General features: G+C 48.6%; 1 protein-coding gene across 9 annotated transcripts in view; it reads right to left on the bottom strand.

The window, feature by feature from the left end:
* Nucleotides 1-7,180: 7,180 nt before the first annotated feature.
* Nucleotides 7,181-24,156, bottom strand: part of RGS8 (regulator of G protein signaling 8) — a 34,169-nt gene continuing 17,193 nt past the window's right edge. For 8 of the 9 annotated variants that reach the window (XM_080647661.1, XM_080647662.1, XM_080647666.1 and 5 more), the window contains 3 exons: nt 23,955-24,019; nt 14,097-14,263; nt 7,751-12,886 (listed from right to left, as the gene is read on the bottom strand). In XM_080647661.1, the coding sequence (XP_080503787.1) occupies nt 12,704-12,886; nt 14,097-14,263; nt 23,955-24,019 (415 nt within the window). In that variant the 3' untranslated portion in view covers nt 7,751-12,703. Of the gene's footprint in view, nt 12,887-14,096; nt 14,264-23,954; nt 24,020-24,156 lie in introns of all 9 variants that reach the window. The other variant, XM_080647660.1, reaches the window with a different exon arrangement.

Below are 24,156 nucleotides of genomic sequence, written 5' to 3'. Positions count from 1 at the left end.
GGTTAGGGGGTAGTGAGGAGTCCTCAGAGTAATGAGGAAATGATATTTTAACATTTTATCTCAAGACAAGAACTTCCATGTGCTGAATGCGCTGAGCCGTTTCTATATCTGTTCTCATGCCCTTTGGCCTGTGCTGGGAAGCTCCAGAGGTTGGGGAAAACTCAGGCCCTGGTTCTACCCAGCCACTTGGCCCTGTAATTCCCAGAACTGACTTCTTTGTTACAGAAGCAGCAAACCTTGCTAGGCTTCAGGAGCAGCCTGTTCCCAGGGGCACCCCTTCCCCCCACCAGCTGAGATGCTCCCAGACTCTACCCCTGCTGGGCCCCACCATCCCCCCCACACCCTGCCAGAGCCTCCCCTTTTGTTCCTGGTCCCACCTGCCCCACTCAGCTCACCCCAGGCACACACACTCCTGGGTGAGGCCACCCACAGAGCCATTTAATCATCCTGAGTGCAAGGCCAGCCACAGGGAGGGAAAACAAGACGTGCAGCTGCGCTGTGATGTCAGGGCCGGGCAGATGGGCATTCAAATAAAAATTAGAATTACCAGGCAAACATGCCCTTGGCAGACCAGCTGTTCACTGGCCTCGGGCTTGCAGGATTCACAGATCTGTGTGTATTTAAAGAATGGCAGGGCTTACAAAACCCCGGGGGGAGGGCAGGATGGGTGCAGATTTTGTTCCTCTGGACCAGTGGTTCTCAACCTTCCTAATGCCGCATCCCTTTAGTACAGTTCCTCATGTTGTGGTGACCCCCAACCATAAAATTGTTTTCGTTGCTGCTTCATAACTGTAATTTTGCTACTGTTATGAATCGTAATGTAAATATCTGTGTTTTCCGATGGTCTTAGGCTCTACAGCAGCGGTTCTCAACCTGTGGCGGTTCTCAACCTGTGGGTCGCAGTTGAGAACCGCTAGCAGGGTCGCCTAAGACCTGCCTTCCCCAGACTTGCTCCCTCTAATGGCATTTCTGACGGTTTTAAGGGTAATTGGGGGAAAGAGTGTGGGTCCCAACTGGAAAAAGTACTATTGTAGCCCTGCAGCTAGCGGGTCAGGGATGTCATCTCACCAGAGAGGACAGCCCAGTGTTACCTGGGATCGTCAGAAAGCACTCAGGTGTTCGTTGTGTATCGATGGCCCGGGGGGCAGGAGCTGCCTGCCAAGAAGTATCAGGCTTAGTTGCTTGCCTTTGAGACCTTATATTCTGGTTAAAAAGAGAGAAAATGAACAACTGGTGAAAGTTAAGTAAATAGAGTCGAGCTCTCATAAAAGAGGTAGGCTAGAGAGGTTCCTTTCTTCAGGAAGGCAAAGGGCAGGCACAGGAGGGGGAAGGCCAGGGTCAAGGGCACACGTGCTAGAGGCTGCAGCCCCATCCTGCCGTTCACCTGGGGAAATGCACGTAGCCCTTGAGAGCGTCTATAAAATGGGATGATGAGGCCGGCTCTCGAGGGCTGGGTGAGACTGAATCGAGCACGTGCTGGTAAAGCACAGGCGTGCAGTGCGTGCTTCATGGGTGCAGCGGTCTCTGCATGAAGAACTGAGTGGCCCCAAGTTCTCTGCTCACGCTCAGCGATTACGGGATGTGTTCCTCTACTTCTCATCTATGTGTCTTTCCTCTCTTTCCTGGGTGGTGTGGCTGTGTACACAGGGCATTTCTCCTCCAGCTTTAGAGAGCGTTTCTCCGTGCTTCTCTCCTCCCACCAGCAGAGACACCCCAAAGGCCGCTGGTTCTGCTCCGGGAGGGGCCTGCGGGGTAGGCTGCTCAGGTCCTAGGGGAAGGGCAAGGGCAATAGGCCGAAGCCCCCGTCTCCGCAGGGGCCTGGCCCGGCCCTCCTCTGCCCAGCCTGCTGCTAGTCTGTCTGGCTCTGAAACAGATGCTGGCTCTGGGACCGGCACCTCCTTTGGGACAGGGAAGTGGGAGCAGGGGCAGGTGCTCCTGAGACAAAAAGACGGGACAGCTGCCAGCTGCCGAGGGGGCCCTGTGTATGGGACATTAGATGGGGTGGGATGGGAACATGATAGGCGTCTAGGCCACCCTACCCCGTTCACAGCTCACCTCCAGAAGTTAATGGCTTGGGCAGGAGGCACTGAAGGCCTTTATTCTCAGGCCAGGCTCCCCCTGCTTCTGCTCAAAAGAAGGCTTAACCCAGGCTGGTGAGCAGGTGGCCGACAGCTGCTCCCTCAGCGGGCAAGATTGTCTCCGTGGCTGCAGAGCAGGCCAGATGCCGCCCTCCTGCGTGAGAATGTTTCCTCCTGGCTGAGACAAGTCCCTCCGCAGAGCTGCCAGGAAAGGGCCATTTGCCAGTGGGAGGGGCGAGGGTCCCACAGAGCCCCTCTCTTCTCCTGCAAGTCCCTTTCTCTTAGCAACCGCCTGACCCTGAGTTGGGAAAGGAAACGGATTTGCCCTCCAGCCCTAATTGCCCCATGCGTTCCCCCCAGGAGTCAACCCCCCCTTATCCCTGTGATGCAGGGAAGTCTGTCTCCAGGGATAATGATTCATAAGGCCCTAGAAGCCCCCTTCCCAGCTCCCAGCCCCTCCCTTCCTTGCCCTGGCCTGGGACATGCCGCCATTCTAGACCCTTGTGGAGTTGCTGATTGAAAACATACTTGCCTTATTGGTTACAATTGATCTGACACAGCATTACTGGAAAACCCTGATTTCTTCTTAAAAATATATGATTGAAATAACTTTCTTGAATATCGGGAAGTCTACACACAGCTATTCTGCAGCAGGAGGAAGGGTGGAGTGGCGGGGGGCGGGGGAATGGGGAGAGCTCTACTTTAATCCAGAGCTACTCACATACCGTGTACCTTGAATGACTACGTCCACATCAGTTCTGTTTCCCCGTGTTTCTCCAAAGGCTACAAAAGTATAATTCAGATCCTGGGATCAATTACAAAAGGGCATGCTGAAGGCAGCTGATGAGTTGATTTGTTTTGGAAAGACTCTGAGATATTTTTTTTTAATTGCCAATTTGAAATCCAGTTAATTTGTTTGCCTTTGAATGCCTCATGGAAAAGCCTGTGTGACGAGTGAGTGATCCCTGTTACACTGAGCTTACAGGGCACCGTGGAGTAGTCCTACCACCCTGGCTGGGGCAGAGTTCCCTCCGTAACAAAAGGCACCTTGTTTTGTTTCTAGCAGACAGAGGTCCTGGTTTCTTGCAAGCACAGCCTGCGTTCACCTGCCCTGTAGACTCTACTGCCAACAGCTCTGTGATTGGTTCTGGCCCCCATGACCCCCAGGAAAGGTTAGAGACAGCCCAGGGATGTCTGCAAACCAGGGCCTGCATCTCTCATACTTACTACACTCTCTTTTGAGCACCTACACAGACTAGTTCCTACCCCCGGTGATGTGCGCAGGCCATCTCTAATCCTGGCAGCCACACTGCCTGCACATGTAGGTTTAATTATTCCCCCTTCTGCTGAGAAGAAAACAGAGGCTAGGAGAGGCTCAGTTCCTTCCCAGGGCCACACCCAGAGTAAGCAACAGTGTCAGGACTCAGTCTCAGGCTGGTGCGTCCAAATTCCTTGTTCTTGACCACCATGTGGCTGGGAGGAGAGCCCTCTGCCCCTGTGGGTGCCTGCAAGGCTGGTCTTAGTGCCTGGGGAGATGGGCTATTTCTCCCGCCTCGGGAAGGGCTGCTTGGAGCCTGCACCAAATGGATGCACGTGCCTGCCCAGAGGCAGGTGTAGGCAATAGAGGCAAACTTGTCCCTGGGTTGAGGGAGAGGGGCGTGACTCGGCCTCCCTGGAAAAACTGGTGGGCTGGGAGGAGGATGGCAGAGCTGTGCTGAGAGAAGGCAGAGGACTGACCGCACTGAAACAAAACAAACCCGAATAACTGTGCCTGAACGAGGCCAGGGAAGAGCTCGGGCAGATAATTGGCTAATCCAATTTCCAGCAGCTTCAGCCACAGTCATTTTTCACCAGGCCTGCAGGAGCCCAGGTTTCTGAGCCAGCAAAGGCAGGGAATTGACTCCCATTTCCACCCCTACCCTCACCTCCACCTCCCCCACATTAGTGTATATACACATGCTGGAACCTTCCCATCTATGAGCAGTTTAGCTCCAGCACCCCTCTCCTCCCCTCCCCGCCACCCAGGCGCTTCCCCACCCCACCCCGCATTGCAGCTGAGGTTAAGAGCAACCAGTCTGGGTATATGATTCTGCCATCTGCAGGTTGTGTGACCTCGGGTGTGTTACTTAAGTTCTGTGCGCTTCAGTTTCCTCATGTGAAAATGGGGATAATAACAATATCTGCCTGCTGAAATGGGTTGAATTGCGCCCCCAACACCACCCCTGAAATTCATATGTGGAAGCCCTAACTCCTAGTACCTCCGAATATGACTTATTTGGAGACTGGCCTTCAGAGAGGTGATGAAGTTAAAGTAAGATGGTCAGGGTGGGCCCAGATCCAACCTGACTGCCCTCCTCAGAGGAAGAGAAGATGGGACGGGGGTGGTCACAGGGGAAAGACATGTGAGGACCAGGTGAAGGTGGCCATTGACCAGCCAAGGAGAGAGGCCTCAGAAGAAACTCACCCTGGCTCTATCTTAAACTTCCAGCCCCCAGAACTGTGAGAAAATAAATTTCGGTTGTGTAAGGCACTCAGCCTGTGGCCTTTTGTTACGGAAGCCCTAGCAAACGAATACACTTCCTCATAGAATTGTTGAGGAATTCAACTAGATGAAGCATGGAAACTGCCCTGCAAAGTCCCTGGCTCCTAAGAGTTCTCTTTTAGTGTTGTCACTTCGGAATATGCAGCCACTTACTCTCCTCACCTCTCATTTGGTGAGTCCTTTGGGATCTGAGATCTACCTGTATCTCCTAGGCCCGTGGTCGGCAAACTGCGGCTCGCAAGCCACATGCGGCTCTTTAGCCCCTTGAGTGTGGCTCTTCCACAAAATACCACGGCCTGGGCGAGTCTATTTTGAAGAAGTGGCGTTAGAAGAAGTTTAAGTTTAAAAAATTTGGCTCTCAAAAGAAATTTCAATCGTTGTACTGTTGATATTTGGCTCTGTTGACTCATGAGTTTGCCGACCATGCCCTAGGCTGTGTGCAGGGTTGTGAAGGGTTAAGCTCCTGTAAGAGGTAAAGGTGGGACCACGTTGTAGCGTTCTTGCCTCTGCCTCCATTCAACCCAAGTGCCTCATCTATAAAAGGTGCTCAAAACACCTCTGTAGACACAGTATTCTTCCGATAAACATTTAGGGAGCAGAGCCGGGCACTAGGCAGGCACAATCTCTGCACCCAGGGAATTTATGGTTTGGAAGGGAAGGAGGAATCGGGGAGCCTGTCACATCATTTGCTTTTGGCTCTGCACAGAGGTGCTGGCTTGAGTCCTGGGGACCCCAGTGTGAAAGAAGATACCAGTTAGCTCACGCTGTTGCCTAACTGTGTCCCGGGGGTCATGCTAAGCATCTTCCATGTTAACTTAATGTTCACAGCAGCCCCAAGCAGTTAGTTCTGTTATTATCTTCGTTTTACAGACGAGAAACATGAGGCACAGGGAGATAACTTCCCTAGGATCACACAACTTGAAAGCTGGGATTCAGACTTGGAGAGTCTAGCGTCAGAGCCCAAATAATGAAGAAGAAGAAGGGTGCTGATGAGACCCTGGTAAGGACAGTTCCCTCAGGCTGGGGACTTGCCCCCTCCCTGGCAGCACATGCAGCCACGGTGGCATGGGTGCTGGGCTCAAACGCCTGTCTTGCTGTGAATGAGGCATGGATGGGGAGGCAGCACCTGCGATGAATGCCCACTCTTTCTCTCCAGCCTTCACGAGGGCTTTGTGCCATACCCACTGGACAGGGAACCAGGACCAGCCCCAAGGAAGATGTGTACCCCCAGGAGGGCGTTATCTCAATGACCTCTCTTTGGCCTCCCTCTGGCCATGGCTTCCACTTTATTGGTGTAGATCAGTGGTTAGCAAACCGTGACTCGCAAGCCACATGAGGCTCACGAGCCGCGGTTTGCCACTCTGTTGACTAATGAGTTTGCCGACCACTGTCAATACTACCCTTTACCTCTTTGCACACAATATGCCACAATTGCCTAATCCTCACAGTTTCCAACTACACGGTAATATTTAGTCTAGTCCAGTGGTCGGCAAACTCATTAGTCAACGGAGCAGCAAACCTCGGCTCGCGAGCTGCGGTTTGCCGACCACTGGTGTAGATAATAGGACCAGAAAGGACTTTGTTTTTTGTCCACGTTTACTATGTTAATGAGATGCCCCCCACCTCCCGCCAAGAGGTTTCTCCACCAATGCCTAAGAGATAGATCTCAGATACCAAAGGGGTTCCAGACCAAGCAGACACTGCAGGGAGGGCATGGAGGACCAGGGAGAGGGCACTCAAAACCAGCCCACAGAGAAGGCCAGGGGCTGGGAAGAATGGGTGAAGGTGTGTTAGTGAGCTGTCAGTGCCCACCCCATCAAAAGGGAAGGGGTGGGGTGCCTGGCAGAGTGTGTGGTGGGTCCCTTGGAGAGCCTGACATGGGCCTGAAAAATCAAAAACGTCAGCAGTGGGCCAGCGTGGGGCTCTGGCTGCAAAGTGAGGGCAGAGCAGCTGCTGCCTTGACCTTCTAGGGGCAAGTAAGGCCCAAATGCTTCTAATGGGCCAATGATGGATCTCTTGAGACAAAGAGACTGGCATGGGGTCATGCAAGGAGCTGTCCAAGAGGGTGCCCTAAAGGGGCAAACAGATAGAAGCTGGGGCACCGCCCAGGAAGGAGCAAGCCACCAGCCAGAACAGGAGAGCTCTCATCCTTGCTGGGAGAGCTGGAGGGTGGACGGAATCCCCTAGAGAAAGGGTCTTCCATGAGACAGGGGCTCCTCCCAGGCCCAGAGAGCCCGAGGCCTGTCCCAGATGGCATGTGCCTTAGGTGTGTCCCCCTTGCTCCCTATCCCCTCCTCCTTCCCTGCTCTTAGTGGTCCCAGAGGGGTCAGAAACCCCGGGAGCAATGGGGTCAGAGGGAGTAGAAAAGCTAAGCTGGAGAGGATCCAATCACAGACCCTCCCCAGTGGGCGGGCCTGGGGGGGGGGGGGGCCTGCAGTAGCCCAGGCTACCATGGTGCCTTGCCCAGGCCACAAAATTAGAATTTAGGAGTGATCATCTGCATTACAAAAGGCTTTTTCATGTAACACAAAGCATTCACCTTAGAAGAAATATCAGCTTTCCTTTCTCTGGTGCATTTTAATTATTTGGATTGTTAAGGTTTTGTCTATCTCTATCATCACTACACCTAAAAATGAGCTTTTGCAAGCAATTACTACCCTTCGGTCCCCTCCAGGGAACCTGATCACCAGAGACATTCAAAGAGTTGGTGACGAATGCACACTTTTCAGGGACACACTGATTGAATAAAGTGAGTACAGTCATAAACAGGACCAACCCCTCTGTTTCAGATTGCCCAGCTGAACAAACACACAAGCCATCCCTCAGCCTTTCTCTCCCTGCATTATCTCGCAGTAGGTGGTACTAATACAAACACCACCTCCTGTTTTTATGGCCTCTTACAGTTTCAAAGCCACTCTCGTAACCCAAAGTCACTTTCCACCCCCACATTCATCCCAAGCCATCCCCATCCCATTTCCACCCACTCCACTGCCACTTCCCTGGTGGCTGGCCCCCTGCCAGCCTGGGCTGGGTGCGGTCCGGGGAATGTTCCCCCGGGGTGTCCACGTGTTATGTGAAGCGGTGCCTCATAAAGAGCCGGCTGGCCAGAAACGTGGGCGGACGGCAAAGGGCAGCGAGTTCAGGTTCTGTTTATTATGTCTCAAAGGCTTGTTTATAGTCAAGGTGAATGACATGATTCGACTTTGCACGGTAATGAAACAACTCAATGAGGACTCCATCAGCCAAGCGCTCTATGTGGCAGGTGAGCTGCTACAAATGCGTGCACGCCGCGTGACTCAGCTAATGCTACCGTGGTTGGGGAACACACCCAGGCCAGCCACCTTTTCTGCACCTGGCAGAGGGGAGGGAGCAGGAAGGGAATAAGAATAAAAAAGGGGGCAGTTTATTGAGAGGTCCGGGACCCCAGTCGGGAAGGCCAGTGTCCCCATCCTGCAGTCTCCCATTTGGTCCACAGCATCGAGTTGGAGTCCAGAGAGGCCCCGGGGACAGGAAGACATGTCTGCTCCCTGCGTTCTTCCTCCAAGTCTCCTGCCTCGTGGCCCAGGATCTTGATGCCAGGGTGACTCTGCCACCTCTCTTGCTTCCAACCCGGAGGGACAGATTTTCAGAGGATTGACACGGGCCGATTCAAGGATAGCCGCGAGTGGAAAAGCATAATTCCTCGGCCTTGCTTGGACGTGGGCACAGACAGGGTCGGGAGAGTGCTGGGCACTCTTGTGGGTGGGAGCCCATCCTGCCTCTGAGAACGTGCCTCACCCCCTCTCCCTTCTGGTTCATGAAGAAGCAGACCCCACTTTCCCTGTTCGTCTTCCCCTCCCCCTGCCCCTTGTCTTCCCCGTTCCTACCTCCCCCAGCTCTCAACGCAAAGGGTTCATGCCTTCGCCTCACAGCCCAGGGTCTGCAGAGCCCAGACACCCGCCCTGCCTGTGGGGGAGCGGTGCCCTGGGCCTGCAGCCTGGGCAGGACACGGCCCACAGCTTCGGCTGATGCAGAGCAGCAAGCACCAGAGGGTAAAATCAACTAGGAAGTTTCTAGGTGCCCATCCTGCCGGACACCAAAGAGGGAATGGCGAGGGCCCAGAGCAGGAACTGGAGCCCCACGTTGGCCTTGGCAAAGGAAGCCTCGGAGAGCTTGATATTCCCAGCCCTCCTTTGAGGGATCTGCAAGTTACTGTGCTCCCGCCATGATGACGACCACACACCTTCACCCACTACCTGAGTTCCAACTACTGTGTCGCGTGGCCTTGGGGACGGAGGCACAGTCTAACATAAAATGGCCAAATACAAGAATGCATGGAAACAAACAGGGGGAACAGCCCAGGAGGCCAGCTTGGAGGAAGCACTGAGAACAAGACGTGGGGATGGAGGGGGTGTGACAAAACCTCTCTTAACCAAGTCCCCCTCAGCCCCCACTTTTGGCATTTCTGCTGCCCAACAATGCATGGAGCTGGAGCAGAAATATGATATTTGTATCTCAAAGGAGCAAGGCAGACTGAAAGGGCACAGAGGCGGCCACCCCAACAGTCACACTCAGGGCTGGCAGGTTCCTGGTCCCTGTGCTTATGTGCATCTGGGTGGGCTCCAGCCCTCTGGCTCATACATGGTATTTCCCACTCAGCTGTGTCCTCCTCACTCCTCAGGCCCATGCTTCCTAACCTCACCTGTACATTGGAATCACCTGTGAAGCTTCAAAAACTAATGCTTTGGGTCCCAGGGCCAGGCTGTTCTGGGCATTTGGGTTTTTAAAACTCCCCCAGGTATTTGCAATGAGCAGCCAAGGATGAGAGCCACCATCTTAGACCATCTCTCTTCTAAGTATGGTTCACTATGCACCTAGGAGCTCATTAAAAATGCAGACTTCTGGGTCCCACCCTAGGTCTATTGGATCAGCATCTCTGGGTGTGGAACCTGGGAATTAGAACTTGTAACAGGCTTTCTGGGGTGGGCAGTTTCCTTGAAGCTCAAGTTTAATAATAAATACTGCTCGAGGGCCCTTCCTCACCCCAGAGGTGCCCAGGGCTGTGAATAGCTGTCACTCTGATCTGTTTGGTTTGCCAAGGGCAACAGGAAATTCCACACCAGCCCCCAAACAGCTTGACATTCAAATGGGGCCAAAAGGCCACTCAAGTTGGAGAATGGTCCTGAAAGTCATTGATTTGCCTAGTCCCCTGCCCCAACTTGCCCTGGGCCTTCAAAGGTCCCAGGCACAGAGCAAGCCTGGAGCCCAGAAGGCAGTTCACAGCACAAGCCGACTGCAGAAGCAAAAGGAAGACTTTAAATGGAAGAAGTGGTCCCTTTTGGGGGCCCACCTAAGAAGGCGAGGCGATGAGGGCTTGTGGAAGAGGAAAGAGGACAGGCAGGACTGGGAGGTGGAAGGTCAGGGATGAGGTATGCTTGGATATTGCTCTAGATGTTGTAAACATTTCTCTTTGTTTTATCTCAGACCAAAATCTGGGTTGGCATCACCAAAGTGCCTGAAAGTAGGCATGAGAGCGCAGAGCTCTGTGCCTTTTGTGGGAAGCAGGACGAACAGGTGTGTGGACAGCTCCACCCCACGGGAAGACCTTCTCTGTGGTTACTAGTCTAATGCTCACAGTCCTCTCTCTCTCTCTCCCTCTCCCTCTCATATTCTCTCTCTCTCTCTCTCTCTCTCTCTCTCTCTCTCTCTCTCTCTCTCTCTCGATGGGAGTACCATAAACATAGCGATCATGTTCCTCCACACATGCCCACATACTAGCGGCAACATTCAGGATCCCCAAGCTTGGTCCTTCATGCCTTCCCATCGTGGGAGGAAGTCACCAGGCGCCATGACACCACCATCTGTAGCCTTCATTCCACCAATGGTTGGCAAGAACTCTAGGGCCCCAATGAGGCCACCACACAACACGCTTGTTCAGACTTTTCTCCTGGGGATAGTGGAAGTGGTAAAAAGGCCCCTCTTCGAACATTTCAGATTTCCATAATGCCGTGCTGTTCCAATTTCTATGCACCTCATTTTCGACAGTAGAGTTGGCAGCAGATGTACATTTCGTATGTAAACAATGTTTAAAATACCCTGTTTGAGAATTTGATCATTACATTAATCCTGGCAGCTTTAGCTACGGATGGTTTGTGGTGGTTGTTTTTTTACCAGTGGGGGCAAGGGAATACTTACTTCCTGATCTAACTGGGAACACCCACTTGAGGCTTCAGAGTTCTTGAACATGAAATTCCACTGGTGTCTCCTGTGTGAGAACTATAGGCATGAGTTCTCTTTCTCCTCAGTGGTTCATAACGGCACACCAATCCTCACTCATGGATACGATGTGCCATGGCAGCGCAGTGCACCCAACACCAGTGGGACTCGGGAGCCTTCCTGACCTTGTCTAGCTGCAGCCAAGGAAGGAAGAGATTTGCACAATTCTGGACAGGAATGGAAACACTGGAAACCCCGCATGTCTAAAAAGGCCCATCACCCCGCAGGAGGAGAATGCTTCAGCCCAGTTCTCAATCACCTGCACTCCAGGGCTTACATCTAATCAATCAGATGCTGTTCCATTTAGTCAAGCTAAACGTTTTGGAGATCTGCCATGCCTCCCAATCCATCCATTTTGAATTATCCCAGTAGTTCCTTTGCCACATTCTCTGTGATTCAGTTCACCCAGAGACCAGCCTCTTCCAGGGCCCTCTTCCAGTTTCTCGTCTCTCTGCTGAGGATTCATCTCCTTGGCACTGCAGTCTTGTGCCAAAGTCAGCTTTTTCCTGGACAGCTAGAGTAGGTTCCATGTGTCTCGTTCTTCCTCTAAGTAAGAGTTTCTTGACATATTTCCAAGAACAGCCCCAGGGTACCATGAAAGCATTTTAGGAAGGTTCTCCACAACCAAATATTCACAGTGATCTTCTTAGCCTCATGTTCAATCCCAAAAGGTCAGAAATCAAAAAGGAAGCTGCTGAATAGCCAAGGTGGCCCTCATGAGAAGGACCGTTCTAAGAAAGCGCGCTCCCAGGAAGCAAGCTGGGAAAAGAGTTATGGCCTATGTTCCCATTCTCCCCCATCATAATTACATGACCTGCATGGAAGGGGGGACAGAGAGAGACAGGGAGAGCATTAGGCACCATGAGAGCTGTCCATGCGATGGGAATTCACCTCCCTTTGCCAAGCTGTCTGTCATTCTAAGAGATCGGTGATGTGTGATGCCACAGGGAAGCGAGGGCAGAGAGTACATTAAGCAGCAGAAAGGTTATATGCTGCCCCACTGCAGAAAGGTCTACTGGTGCTACATTTCCTGGTTGTTCAACTTCTGGAAAACTTCTTGGTAGAAGTTAGGAAGATAGGCAAGCTGTATCTTTCTTAACAGCAGCTCCGTATCAGAAGCGGTGAGGGACATCTCCCAAGACCCTTTCTGGAAGGGTCTTGCCAAGGGTAGGGGAGTCTTGTGAATATCCTAGACTAAGAAGGGCAGTGAGCACAGCTTTGCACACTGGTGCTATGGAAATGAAAGAAACAGCCAACTCCATGGAGCTTGCCCCTTCTCCCAGGGGCCACCTATCAATCATAGTTCTAGAGACCCGGATTCCACAGAGACCTCTCTCCAAAACTGTGAGGTCCCAACACCTGGGACTGGCTGTTACACTGTGATAGCAAATCACAGGTGTGCGCCAGTCTTCTAACTCTTCCTCACAGGGGTATAGGACAAGTTAGAGTGTCAGGAATCCTAACTGAGGAGAGGATGGGAGGTATGGAGACTGCATTTCTATTATTTACAGATTAGCCCAGCCTAGTGAATCTGCCTTCTCAGTGGAGATGACCCAAGGCATTATGGATGGCAAGTTGCTGACCCATAGAAGGGTGAGTGCAGCGAGGTGCTACCACTAACCAAAACACAAACATGGGTAAATAAAATAGAATCCCAGTTCTGGTGATGGAATGACACTTAAAAATGGCCCTTCATCCCCTCCTCACCCCAGCCTCCCAGCCTAACCACCACTGCTTCTAGAACACCCCTGACATTTCACATTAGAATATGGTCTTGGCAGCAAGGGGCAGGGAAAGCCGGTGATCTCCAAGAGTCCCCATCTGAGGTCTAGCTGAGCCTCCTCTGGCTTTGGGACAGCAAATCTAAGTACATTTTGGACCTCAGGAACCTGGGGTAAGAGTCTTTCTCCATGAGGCTGTGTACTTTTCCCTGGGCTTGGTCAAAGCAAGTCGGGGATGGCTCTTGCATGTTCTTCCTCGTGGCCTCTCGAGTCTGGAAGTCTATGTTTACCTGGAGACACAAACAGACAGCATGGTCACGGGCTCTCAAGGGCCAAGGCGCCTGGCAGCTGGTCCTAATTATGTAATAATCAATGGCAGCAGCTGATAGATATAAGGCTAATCAGGCTTTTCAAATTGATTTCATGGAGGTCATCCCTTCTGATTCTAGAGAATCCTATGAGGTCTGAAGGCCAGATATTCTTCATCCCAATTTATAGATAAAAGAGATACTGAAAGGCTGTTCTAAAGTAATATGGAAAGTCAGTAACAAAGCCAAGGCAAAACCCCAATTCACTTAACTCTTAATCCAGAGGCCTTTGCAATGTCAGACAAAGGGTTAGACTAGAGACAAATATTAATGCCGGTTCCCTAAAGTAAGCTTGCCCTCTTGTCCTTTCTTAACTACTATGAAAACAAATGCTCCAGGCAGAGAGACTGTGGTTAGAATGCACATCTTTGTTCCAAGCAGCATTATAAGAAGCCTACAGCATCCTGGCCACTGGCCAAGGGCCTCCTGCAGCCCAGGTCAAAGCACAACTGAAGAGTTCTAGGTATGTAATGCACCGAAACTCATTGACAACAAATGCTTTTCTTCTATAAAACCCTCCCAAGTAAATTTATCTTTTATATGTCAAAATAGCAGTACATTGAATTCATTTTCTTATTATAAGTAATTATGAGAAGTTATGGTAAAATAATATAAATGACTGTAATTAATAAGCATTGACAAATACTCAGTAGGTCCTTTATCCCTAATACCTACAGTAGGCTTGAAAGGAAGGTGATATTAGGTCCTTTTATATTCGGGAAAATGTGACTGAGAGAGGCTAGGTAACTTAACTAAGATCACACAGCTAGTAAGTGGTAGAGCTGAGATTGGAACAAGATTCCAAAGTGGATGCTCGTTCCATTAAGCCATGCTGCTTTCCACTAGGAAAACTCACATGGATTCAGTGGTGTCTCTCCTTGTAGAATCTCTAGAGAAACACAGTTCCTGCAGGCAATGTTTAACTGGCAGACAGCTAAAGCACTCCTACTAGAGCTCCTTTATACAAGCACTTGGCTCTGCTCTTAAAATGATCCCCCCATTCATCAAGAGCCAGTGAGCTCAGTTCAAAAGAAAGTCCCCCTCATGCCTGGCTCAAACCTCCATGAGGAGGGAGGTATGAGCCAGGAGCCATGGATAGAGGCCTGACAAGAGCTTGCCACTGCCAACACACCTCCCTCGGAGCCTGCACATCCACAAACTCCTCAAAAATCCTATGCGCCTTGGAGACCAGTTTTGCAGTTGACCTGGTCTTCTTGTACTCCTCACAGGCCAACCAGAATTCCAGGTTCTCCTCGCTGAACTCCGTCTTCAAGAAGGCGCGAAATGCAGCCACCCCATCTGTGGATGTGGAGGGAGGTGGAAAGGAAGAGAGATAGGAAGAAGCTTAGGCACAAGAACTGCAGAAGAAGGAAAGAAATAAAGGCAGTAATAATGTCAGAGTGGCCTTGACTAACCCCCACTGCTCCTCCATAACCTCTTGAAGACTTTCTGCTCTTAGACATGCAGATAGACTCAGAGGCAACAGTGATATTAAGGAGAAATGCTTAGGAAACCACAGTAATAATGACTATGGGAGGGCCTGGCACTTCCAATCAGCCGTCAGTAGTCACTGCCTGACCCCTAATGCAGAGTCGGCTGCCCCCTGGGTCTACTGGTGAGCCTGTGTTTCTAATGAGGCCAAAGTAATGCATGTAATCCATTCCTTACCCTAATACAAGTCAACTACCCAGAAAAACCCCCAATCTATTATAAAATGAACTAGAGGGAGGTGTAAATTCCTCAGGGCAATTCCTTCACTGCGACCAGAGTCATATCTGAAGGTGAACACACACTGAAATTCAGCTGGTAATGCCCTTCTAGTACATGCATGGGGTTCCCAGCCTCCTTTAAAAAACCTCTGAGGCCATGTATTTTAATGGTTTACAACATAGTTCATTTATTTCAAAAGACCTTGCCTATCAAATTATGTGTTTTAATTAAGATTAATTATAGTTTTTGTTCTACATGACTTAATGAATATACCCTTTCACTTTTATTCAAACACAGCCTCCAATCAGAATAAGAGGTGCAGGGTTACCACACAGATTTGGAGAAGAAAATAGCATCCATTGATAGTCTATGAATTCAGTTAATGTTTTTATTTTAAAATATTTTAATGAATTACTTCAACCCTTAACACACTCTCCTTTAAGTGAATAACAATGATAGCTTTCTGCAAGCTATCCTGCAGCAGCCTGGCCACTGGCAGCCCAAAGACCTGCCCTCGGGGGAAGGGCAGGCAACACCTAGAATAAAGTCACTGCTTTATTAAAAATGGCTCTCGTGCTTTTGCCAGCTTGGCCCAGGGGATAAAGCGTCAGCCTGTGGACTGAAGGGTCCCAGGTTTGATTCCATGCCTGGGTTGTGGGCTTGATCCCTAGTAGGGGGCGTGCAGGAGGCAGCCGATCAATGATTCTCTCTCATCATTGATATTTCTCTCTCTCTCTCTCTCTCTCTCCTTCTCCTTTTCTCTCTGAAATCAATACAAGATTTTTTTTAAAATGGCTCTCACTATAATGGTTTACTTCCTTTCTAAAATTCATTAGGAGGACAATATGTGAGCAGTTCTTAATTCTAGGTGATGGGATGCCCTGCTGGAGGATCTGAGGTCCACCAACACGCGCCAGAAGAGTGCTCCAGATTATTTGATGGATTGGCAGCGCTATGCTGTTGATGTGTTTGAATGTTTGCTTTTAGTTTTCTGAAACATTTTTATTTCTCCTAATTAAAAAGTCACTATTTGTCTTTCAATATAGACTGATGCTAGAACAATGGCCATAAAAGCCAAGACTTTTCATTGCAAGAACCCCCAACTTGAGAGAGAATGGGGTTTTGATGGGATTCCCAAAGCTAAATTTGAAATAATAAATAAATCTAAATTTGGAGGTATGAGCTGAAAGTGTCTAACAAAACTAGAGGTGGCCATGAACTCATCATGCAAGCCAAGACATTTCTGAGAATAAAGGGGGGGAGGGGGTACTTCTGTTAATCACATGGGGAGACTGGGCATAAACCATGACCCCCACAGGCAAAAACCAGGACTTCTAGTCACCTTATCTCTCACATAATACATGTAAACAGCACGCAGAGCCTGACACTCAGATCACAAATGTTCCCTCCATGTTTGTGATCATTATGCCTACACTTCGGTGCTTTAAGGCATCATCACACAGAACACAACATGCCTAATACCAAAAAATAATCCTGGTCAATTAAAGGTGTTGGGTGGTAAACAGTTCACAAAACTAAGAGAGTAACATGAGGATCTGCCTTTTTTTTCCCCACTTCCCTTTGGTTTTCTTTGTAGGGTCCTCTAAGAAGCCCAAGCTCTAAGAACATTACACGTTTTTTGAGATTGGTGTGTAAGGCTCGTGTCCAGAATTCCTGGAACACTGAGCAGAATATTGGCATCCTCCGGAGCAGGCACAGGCTCTCCAAGAACACATCCCGTGGCCGCACACGCTGCCTGCTGCCGGCCTACTCTCTCTGGTTCTCTGATGCGGGATGCTTACATAAGAAGGGAAACTGGGTCACTGTGAATGAGCGGTGCAGCTGGTGCAGCAGGGAGGTTGGCTTGGGTAACAGTTCAAGGTCCAGGAGCCCTGATTGAGCTGGCATCGGGGGGTAGGCTTAAGCCTAGCTCGGTTCCCAGGCCTGGAAAATTACAAGATCACAAGCAATTTTTTTTTTTTTTTGGTTGAGCTCTCTGTTTACCAAAGTGCAATCTCAAAGACCAGAGTCCTCTCGCATCCCTGATCAATTGGAAAAAATAAACTGCTGAGTGGGTTCCAAAGTCAGGCAGAGAATAGGAGAGGATAACACATTTATTTATAAAATCCAAGATACATGTACTAATGGTGAAGTCAAAACCACTTTCATTCCGAACCAAGTTCTCTAATTTGAAATTTGTGATAAGAATAGCATCATACGTGTTTGTTTTTAAACAAATAACTAGGGCTAAACAAGATTTAGGTAAGGGCATTATTTCAAGGGCAAACTATTTCCAGTTACTGCCATTTATTAGCAAGCGATTGGTATGTTAATTGTACTTCAGTCTTGTGAGTAACATAATTTTCTTCAATGATCTCTACTTTGTTAGGGTATATATAGCAAGATGACATATTATAATAGTAATAGGACATGATGGTTGTTAGAACCTTTAGCCAGAAAGGACACGAGAGATTCTAAGACCAAACCTTACGCTGGACACAGGGAGATGGCGAAGCTCTGAGGTCGCCTGGGTCCTTATTCCTACAACGTAGTAGCAGAGTAAGAACAGCCTGGGTCTTGCAACTCCTATTCCAAAGTTCTTTCCTAGTTTATCAACCAGAAGCTGAATCAAGTGACAAAATAACAAGCCAGAGCCTGTATCTCCAACTTCTATAAGAAACAAGCCAGGAGTCTTCTATTCAAGGGGAGACAAATGTCCCTGATACATTGAAAGGTTAGCACCCACAAGTGACTGTTAATGCAAGAGAACTTTTCTAAAACCCCATAAACACCACAGCCTGAAAGATTTCAAAATTGAAGTGTCCAAGAATATTTGCCTTGTTGGTTTGATCTGTAGGAAAACAACAGGGATTCATCAGATTCACCTACTGGGCTTTTAACAACTACATCCCTAGAGGGACCCTCTCACATACATTGAGGGGAAATTGAGGCAGGATGAGGAAGGGATGCCAAAACTTCACGAGGCAAAGAGGGGGGTGGGTATTATGGAATTTGAATAAGCCCACCTGTGATTCTAATACAGCCCCATCCTACCTGTGCTGCTCAACCTGAACCTCAAGCTGCCTGTGGGAACAAGAACCTGACACCATCTCCAGTATATGGGAGGCATGAAATGCACGCTTTCTCAATGAGTTTAATGTGTTATAACAAAAATAATGAAAATAGTTATCCCTTATGGAACCCCTCTGTGTGAAAGTCATGCTTAGCATTTCATGATCATGATCACACTGAATTCTCGCAACAAATCTACAAGCTAAGTCTTATAATTCCCTGTTGAAAGATGAGGACAGTGAGGTTTACAGAGGTGACATAATTTGCCAAAGGTCACACGGCTGGTCAATGACAGAATGGGTGTTGGAGGCCTGTCCAACTGCTTTCATTCTAACCTTTTCAACCAGCTTTGAACAGGTGCCTTATATAAGCCAGCCACTCCTAAAAAGGCTAAATGCAGCCACCTCTCTGGGTGCAAGTCTAAGTTACAGCAATGTGGAGAGGATGGCATATCTCCACATATCTCTAACCCTTCTCCCCAGTTTACCCAGAAAGCACACCTGCCATATTTGTTTAGTTACTGTGAACAGCCTGCACCATACCTGCTACAAATGTGGGATCTGCAATGCACAGATGACATACCATCAAGGATGTGCTGCCTGAGAACTTGGGAAAGCTATGATACAGCGGGCAGTGTGTTTCTTGGAAAGCACAGACCACCTGCCCCACCAAGATGCGCCAGATTCACAGTTGTACCTGCTCATGTTTCAGAGCGGTGCTTCTCAAGCTTTGGTGGGCACAGACATTCCTGGAGGGCTTGGGGGAAAACAGACTGCCACCCCTCCCACCCTGCCAGAGATTCTGATTCAGTGGGGCTGAGACACAACCCAAGAATTTTGGTTTCTCCCCAGCCCCCGCCCCCCACCCCCCACCCCCGCCGCCCCCGGCAGCTGCTGGGACTGCCTTCCTTGGATCACACTTTATTCTAGAACCTTTGATTTGGAGAGGAATGTGGGGAGGGCTGTGCAGCAAATGGAAACCTCATTGCTGAGCTGTAGATTCTAGAGCTAAAGACCATTTGGGTGGATAATTAAGAAATTTCATGAGCTGGTAATATTAGTGTTTGTTTGTTTGTTTGTTTTATGCTTAGTTGCTGTGTGACCCAATCAAGTCATTACATTTTTCTATATTTCAACCGTTATCCCTAAGGAGGCTAATTTTTAAAAACAAAATGCTTCTTTATTGGTCTCCCTTTCTCAGAGACGGATGCCAACTCTGCAAACACAAAAGAGCTTTCAGTCGTGCTATTCCATTAACCATGCCTTCCCTAGACCTGGTGGGGATAGGTCAGCATCGACCCTCCACGCTCCATGCAAACAATAAAACAAACCTAAGGACCAAAGAGATGCCCAGGGTGAGGGCTCTGTCATCCAGGTGTGGGATCAGGTTGAAAGAGGCGAGAGGAAAGGGGAAGGAACCCTGTCTACACCTTCACCTTAAAAGTGAAATGAATCCAACTTTTACGTCCAAGAAACAAAGGAAAAAGGGATGGAGGAAGGAAGAAGAGAGTGAGAGGAAGGAAGGGAGGGAGGGCTGATTTGGAGATAAGGACTGAATGTCCCACTAAAACAGGGGTGGGGAACCCTTTTTCTGCCAAGGGCCATTTGGCTATTTATAACATCATTTGCAGGCCATACAAAATTATCAACTTAAAAATTAGCCTGCTATATTTGGTCAAACATTTAATTAACTCACCCATACTGCCTTGGCAGGGCCAGACCAAATGATTTCTTGAGCCTCATAGGGCCTGTGGGCCAGACATTCCCACCCCTGCACTAAAAGCTGGACAAATTACAAGCATGTGTCTGAACTTTTTGAGAAATGAAAGCAGAAGACACCAGTTTGGGGCCTGCTTTCCAGCAGCCAGTCAGAAAAGATGTCCCACAAGCTGGGAGCCTTCATACTCAGGGTATGAGTTGTAGAAGCAGAAAGGATTCTGGGTGTCTGTGCACGCACACTCGAGCACACACACATACACACACACACACACACACCCTGGGGGTCAGACTACGTGCCCAATTAGACACCCAGTCTAATTGTCACTGGATGAACAGGAAAATGATGCCAAATTAACACACATTATAAATCCTTCCCTATCTAATGAAGCCATCAGCAATTTTAATTTCATTTTTCATTTGTTAGTTAAAAGAGAGAGAGAGAGCACTTAGCAAGTGATTATCTCCCCAACCTCCACGATGCTTCTTCAGCTTCATACTGCACTTGTCAGCAAATGTGATTGGAAATAAAACTGCTCCAAATATTTGCCTCCCAGATTTTTTTTTTTTCATTCTCAGATTTAAGAACTAGTGGACTTGCTTCTTTACCCCCTGCAATTGGAATTCGTTGATTTGAACAGTGGGACCCTGACCGAGAGAGGAGACTTCATAACACCAACGCAGTCACCCCTCTTCTGGTTGCTCGAGACATTTTAGCTTTGAAGCAGGTTCACATAACCCTGCAGGCAGCACTGATTCCAACCACCTGCCTAGGGTGACTAGTTATTGCCGAACCTCGATGGTTACTGCAGACGGCATCCTAGATCCAGGGGGGGCAGGCCTGAATCCAGCCTCTGAGACATCCGACTCCAGATCCTTCACTGTAGAGATGAGAAAACAGGTTTTCCGAGAGGCGGGGATTCTGCCAGGGCTGGCCAGCTGTTGAGTGGCAGGGCTGGGTCAAAATCTGACTACCAGCCAAGTTCTTCCTAACCGTACGGAAGTATGTTCCCTGATTAAATGGAAGCAATGCTCTAAACTAAAAGCAGCCCTTTGCTCCCCAAAGGGAGGACTTCTAATATGAACAAGATGGACTTTAAGAGGGGCACTGAATGTCGGGGTCCTATCTGCAATCTTGAGGGGCCCCCCTCCCACCCCATCTGCAGTCAGCACACTGTATTATTTCTTGTGTTGAGTGAATGCATGCCTGTTTTCTCAGAAAGTGGCATTCTCCACCAGGGAGGGACTGTTCTATTCATCAGCCAACCAGCTGTGTGGCATAGATTTTGTACGCAGTGAACACTCAAATGCACCTTTTGTGAAACAAATGACTGCCCAAAATACCCAGCAAAGCAGGGATGGCAGAGACTCTCTGTAGATTGAGCATGGGAACAACAATAATTATTTGAATTTTTCTGAAATAGAAAACTTAGGAGGGACAGCTGCCTAGATGTGGAGAATTGCCAGAGAGTAGGTTCTAGATTAATACACATTTTTCTGGAGCCCATTCAGCGATTTTCCTTTCTTTACTTTTTTAGGACATTTTGTTATCTTAATTGAAAGCCCTGTACACCTCTGATCAACTGCTGTCCCTCCTAAGGGACCAGCACACACGCAATCCCTTTGGAAAAGCCTAATCAGCCCTAATTGAGTCACAATACTAACCCAAATTAGTCAGACTTTGAGAAAGTTGTCAGGGCTCTTCAAGGCAACCTGGGCTCCGACTCCTCCACCGCCTTCACGGGGAGTAAGTGTTCAAGTTCTAAAACCTTAAAATGCTGCCAGTGACCCCTGCACAGAGACCCCTTTCTTCTTAAAGGCATTCACTCCATTGGCTTTTTATTCCCATACGAAACAGAAAAACAGAACGTCGGACTCCAAGGAGGATCACAGAACGTCCAAGTCCAAAGCCTATTGCCATAGTAGCTTTCCAAAGAAGCAATCTGGCGTTAGCCTCTAGCCCAGGGGTCCTCAAACTTTTTAAACAGGGGGCCAGTTCACTGTCCCTCAGACCGTTGGAGGGCTGGGCTATTGTTTAAAAAAAATCTATGAACAAATTCCTATGCGCACTGCGGGCCCAGGACGAGTCGGCTGCTAAGCAGGACAGGAAGCGGCACCCGGCGGGCCGGATAAATGTCCTCGGCGGGCCGCATGTGGCCCGCGGGCCGTAGTTCTCTAGCCCTTTAGTAGAGTCCCATCTCAGAAGAGTGTCATTGAATCCCTGGAAACCAAAAGCATCCCAACAAAAGCAGAACCAAGTGTCCTCAGGTCTAAGAGTCACTAAATCAAACAAAGTCAAACCTTTCATCTCCAGCTCTTGCCACTGCAGCAACCGCAAAATACCCGAAGCTTCCAGCCACTCAGTTTTCACCCAAACTCTGTCTCTAATGACTCAATTGGCAGCAACCTTGCAACCTTATTCTCACATTTATTTTGCATTTGATAATTAAAAGCATCATGTTTAAAAACACCATATTCTTACAAAACACCTTGGAGTTGAAAACCCAAAATTATCTAAAGGTGTCCTCCTCTGAAGATTCTCCTATCTGGGTGACGGTAGCACGCAGGTATTTCTAGCCCCATTTTAGAATGAGGAAATGGCCTCAGGGACTTGAACTGAGTGAGTCAGCCATGAATCCGAAACAGAAGCGAGACTTCAAGATGACCTTGAGTCAAATCCAACTCGTAAAGGTGTAAATTGATAGTGACACTCATGTAGCCCAATGTGCCTCCAGAAAGTAAGTCAGAATGGCCTCATTAAAAAAAAAAAAAAAAAAAAAAAAAGCGTTACTGTCAAATCTTAAGTATTATCCTACATATGCCATTACTTTAGCAAATTCACCACATAAGCTTCTGTTTGGGGCTGTAGCCATATGTTATATAAGCTGTAGTATGCTGCTTTATTTTCCTTCCTCAATATAATCCCTAGAACACTAAAATGACGATCTCACAAAGTTACTTGCCACAATATGTGTTTCTCGTTAGATTTCACATTTCATTTTAAAATCTATTCAGAAGCATCTATAATAATAAAAGTGTAATATGCTAATCAGACCGGACAGCTGAACGACCTTCCGGATGTCCTTCCAGATGACCTTCCAGATGAAGCCGGGGCTGCGAGGGCCGAGCCCCTTGCACGAATTTTGTGCATCGGGCCTCTAGTTTGTTAATAAGCATTAGGATCATGGACACAGGAGAGAAAACTGCTCACCCACTTGAAAGCAAAATCACTTGTAAAGACATCTTTTGAAGACCGAGGGACTCCATCAGGGCCACTCAACCATCTAGTGGCTGAGCCGGGTCAAAACTGAGAAGATAGGTTTGACTACCAACCAATGCTCTTCACGTCACTATACAAAACCGTGTTCCCCAATTCACTGAAAACAATTCTCTAAACCCATGGTCGGCAAACTGCGGCTCATGAGCCACATGCGGCTCTTTGGCCCCTTGAGTGTGGCTCTTCCACAAAATACTATGGCCTGGGCGAGTCTATTTTGAAGAAGTGGCATTAGAAAAAGTTTAAGTTTAAAAAATTGGCTCTCAAAAGAAATTTCAATCGTTGTACTGTTGATATTTGGCTCTGTTGACTAATGAGTTTGCCGACCACTGCTCTAAACTAAAAGCAGTCCTTCTGCTCCCAGATCCACTGCAACTTCTAATGGTGACAAGACACACCGAAGAGGAGCACCAACTGTCCGTGTGAAACCATTTCTCTTCAAAAGACCCTTCTCTCTCCCACTCCCATGTATGTAAGGCCACTAGGATTTTAAAGCCTAGTGAACTTGGACTTGTTTACAGTGAGAAAAGAGCCAGGACTGAAAAGTGTGGCCAACATCAAGGTTCCCTTCCCACAACTATGTCTGCCTTTGTGAGAAACACAAGGCTTAAAAGGTGAGGAAATGGGGAAAAGGAAGTGTGTGTATTCTAGTTTGACTTGCCCAGTCAGAAACCGTGGGGCATAATGCAGCTGGGGTAGTAAACCCCCCAAAATAAAAAGCAACGAGAAAAAAATCTGCCAACCCCAGTGAACGACAAAATGCACAGGATATGCATTTGACTAGAGCAGTGGTCGGCAAACTCATTAGTCAACAGAGCGGCAAACCACGGCTCGCGAGCCGCGGTTTGCTGACCACTGGACCAGAGTAACCCAAGGCTCTCCAGTGACCGGTGTGGGGGCGGAGGGGAGGTCATTTCATCTTATAAATGAGATCTGGGATGGAACCGAGACTCTCTTGTTCCTGTTAGACCCTCATTCCAACTCCCTAAGCTCACATTTTTCTTGCTAAACCTGCTGAGAACATAAAGGCTTCTTAGGACCTTACTTTCAACCCAGAAAACAGAAAAGAAGGCCTTGTTCCCACTGCATGTAAATTATGTTTTGTGATCCATATGCCCTTCGAGACAGGAGGCTCTGAGGCCTGATGCATGGTAGGCAGCATGTTTTAATAAATGAATGACTTGCCCAGACAGGGCGAAACCTGAATTCTACTCACACTTATGGGAGAGAAGCACGTCAAAGGAATCGGCCCACCTGGTGGCTTCTTCTGTGGAAAGTCTCCTAGAAAAGAAAAACCATCTCTCTTGACTATTTTTGAAATGACCTTCTCACCTTCAGCCACCACTGAGATTTGCCAGCAGAACAGATCAGAACAACACAGAGCAAATGAAGACCATACCTGGATTCCTGAAATTCTG

The sequence above is a fragment of the Plecotus auritus genome (genome assembly GCF_963455305.1).
Source record: "Plecotus auritus genome assembly, chromosome: 12".
Taxonomy (NCBI): Eukaryota; Metazoa; Chordata; class Mammalia; order Chiroptera; family Vespertilionidae; genus Plecotus; species Plecotus auritus.
The sequence above is the reverse complement of the archived record's forward strand: the minus strand, read 5'-3'. Positions and strand labels throughout refer to the sequence as shown.